General features: G+C 43.6%; 1 protein-coding gene across 1 annotated transcript in view; it reads right to left on the bottom strand.

Annotated features, from left to right (window-relative positions):
* LOC117747551 overlaps positions 1–2,488 on the bottom strand; it is a 7,747-nt gene extending 5,259 nt beyond the window's left edge. The window contains exons 1-5 of the mRNA XM_034556881.1: positions 2,409–2,488; positions 2,219–2,316; positions 2,010–2,126; positions 275–389; positions 26–89 (exon numbers count right to left, since the gene is read on the bottom strand). Of these exons, the coding sequence (XP_034412772.1) occupies positions 26–89; positions 275–389; positions 2,010–2,126; positions 2,219–2,316; positions 2,409–2,487 (473 nt within the window). The 5' untranslated portion in view covers position 2,488. The remainder of the gene's footprint in view (positions 1–25; positions 90–274; positions 390–2,009; positions 2,127–2,218; positions 2,317–2,408) is intronic.
* Between the last annotated feature and the right edge of the window lie 12 nt (positions 2,489–2,500).

Below are 2,500 nucleotides of genomic sequence, written 5' to 3'. Positions count from 1 at the left end.
ATATATATATATATATATAGCTTACCTGGCTCTGGTGGAGCAGATGTAAAACCTAAGCTCACCACAGGGGGCGCTGCTCAGCTCTCCACCTGAACACGAAACACACACGTTTGTTTTATTCTTCTTCTCTTTCTCTGATAATCAATAATTAATTATTTTGCAATACAAACATAGTGTTAAGTATTAAAAGTATTAAAAACGGTTAATATACTATAATAATCCACGTATTAACAATAATAATCTATTAAACTATGTTTTTTTGTTCTTTATTTACTTTTTGGTGTCATTGCCATGCAAGCCCCGCCCTCTCTGGCCTTTCCCTGCCTCTGATTGGTCCAACCGCTGATCCTGAAGGAGGAGCCATCGCTCCAAAACCAAGAGCCATTCATCTGAGAGGAAAGACGAGTCTTTAGGCGTGTACTTCTACTGCGTGTACTTCTACTGCGTGTACTTCTACTGCCTGTACTTCTACTGAGTGTACTTCTACTGCGTGTACTTCTACTGCGTGTACTTCTACTGCCTGTACTTCTACTGAGTGTACTTCTACTGCGTGTACTTCTACTGCGTGTACTTCTACTGCCTGTACTTCTACTGAGTGTACTTCTACTGCGTGTACTTCTACTGAGTGTACTTCTACTGCGTGTACTTCTACTGCGTGTACTTCTACTGCCTGTACTTCTACTGCCTGTACTTCTACTGCGTGTACTTCTACTGCCTGTACTTCTACTGCGTGTACTTCTACTGCCTGTACTTCTACTGCGTGTACTTCTACTGCGTGTACTTCTACTGCCTGTACTTCTACTGCCTGTACTTCTACTGCGTGTACTTCTACTGCCTGTACTTCTACTGAGTGTACTTCTACTGAGTGTACTTCTACTGCCTGTACTTCTACTGAGTGTACTTCTACTGCGTGTACTTCTACTGCCTGTACTTCTACTGCCTGTACTTCTACTGAGTGTACTTCTACTGCGTGTACTTCTACTGCGTGTACTTCTACTGCCTGTACTTCTACTGCCTGTACCTCTACTGCCTGTACTTCTACTGAGTGTACTTCTACTGCCTGTACTTCTACTGCGTGTACTTCTACTGCGTGTACTTCTACTGCGTGTACTTCTACTGCCTGTACTTCTACTGCCTGTACTTCTACTGAGTGTACTTCTACTGCGTGTACTTCTACTGCGTGTACTTCTACTGCCTGTACTTCTACTGCCTGTACTTCTACTGCGTGTACTTCTACTGCGTGTACTTCTACTGCGTGTACTTCTACTGCCTGTACTTCTACTGCCTGTACTTCTACTGAGTGTACTTCTACTGCGTGTACTTCTACTGCGTGTACTTCTACTGCCTGTACTTCTACTGCCTGTACTTCTACTGCGTGTACTTCTACTGCCTGTACTTCTACTGAGTGTACTTCTACTGAGTGTACTTCTACTGCCTGTACTTCTACTGCCTGTACTTCTACTGCCTGTACTTCTACTGAGTGTACTTCTACTGCGTGTACTTCTACTGCCTGTACTTCTACTGCCTGTACTTCTACTGCCTGTACTTCTACTGAGTGTACTTCTACTGCGTGTACTTCTACTGCCTGTACTTCTACTGCCTGTACTTCTACTGAGTGTACTTCTACTGCGTGTACTTCTACTGAGTGTACTTCTACTGCCTGTACTTCTACTGCCTGTACTTCTACTGCGTGTACTTCTACTGCATGTACTTCTACTGTGTGTACTTCTACTGCGTGTACTTCTACTGCCTGTACTTCTACTGCGTGTACTTCTACTGCCTGTACTTCTACTACGTGTACTTCTACTGCGTGTACTTCTACTGCCTGTACTTCTACTGCATGTATAGGTATACAGGTATATATATATATATATATATATATATATATATATATATATATATATATACTCACATTCTAGTGTAGAATACTGTAAATAAATTGACGGTAGCCTGGAAACATTTAAAGGTCATTTAATTATGGATGTGTTCCTCCTCGTCTATGAGTGTACCTGTTGACCTCCACCCAGCCACACCTGAGCGTGTGTGACTGACAGCTGACGCACAAACACCACCTCCTCTTGTGTGTGAAGCGATGCCAGGCTACCTCCGCTCTGAGAGCACATCAACTAACACACACACACACACACACACACACGTTAAACCGTAATGAATATGAATGTGTCGTGATTTAAAAGCGGGTGTTGTGTTGTAACTTTACTTCAGCGTTGGTCCAGGAGCTCCACACGGGGTGGAGAGCGTAGCACCTCCTCCCCAGCAGCAGCCACCGCGGTGGGCATGGAGAGGCCCGCTCCGTCCCTACACACGTTGTTCAATTAGAAGTATTTAAACACATTAAATCTGTTTAAGCATGTTCGAGTTAGCACACGTTTGTTTATTCTCTGTTTTACCTGAAGCTAAGGCAGACGACTCAGTCAGGAGGACAGTCATCATCGTCATCATCGTCATCGTCATCATCATCATCATCATCATCATCTACCTG

The sequence above is a fragment of the Cyclopterus lumpus genome, chromosome 18 (assembly GCF_009769545.1).
Source record: "Cyclopterus lumpus isolate fCycLum1 chromosome 18, fCycLum1.pri, whole genome shotgun sequence".
NCBI lineage: Eukaryota > Metazoa > Chordata > Actinopteri > Perciformes > Cyclopteridae > Cyclopterus > Cyclopterus lumpus.
This window is presented reverse-complemented; position numbering and strand designations above follow the sequence as displayed.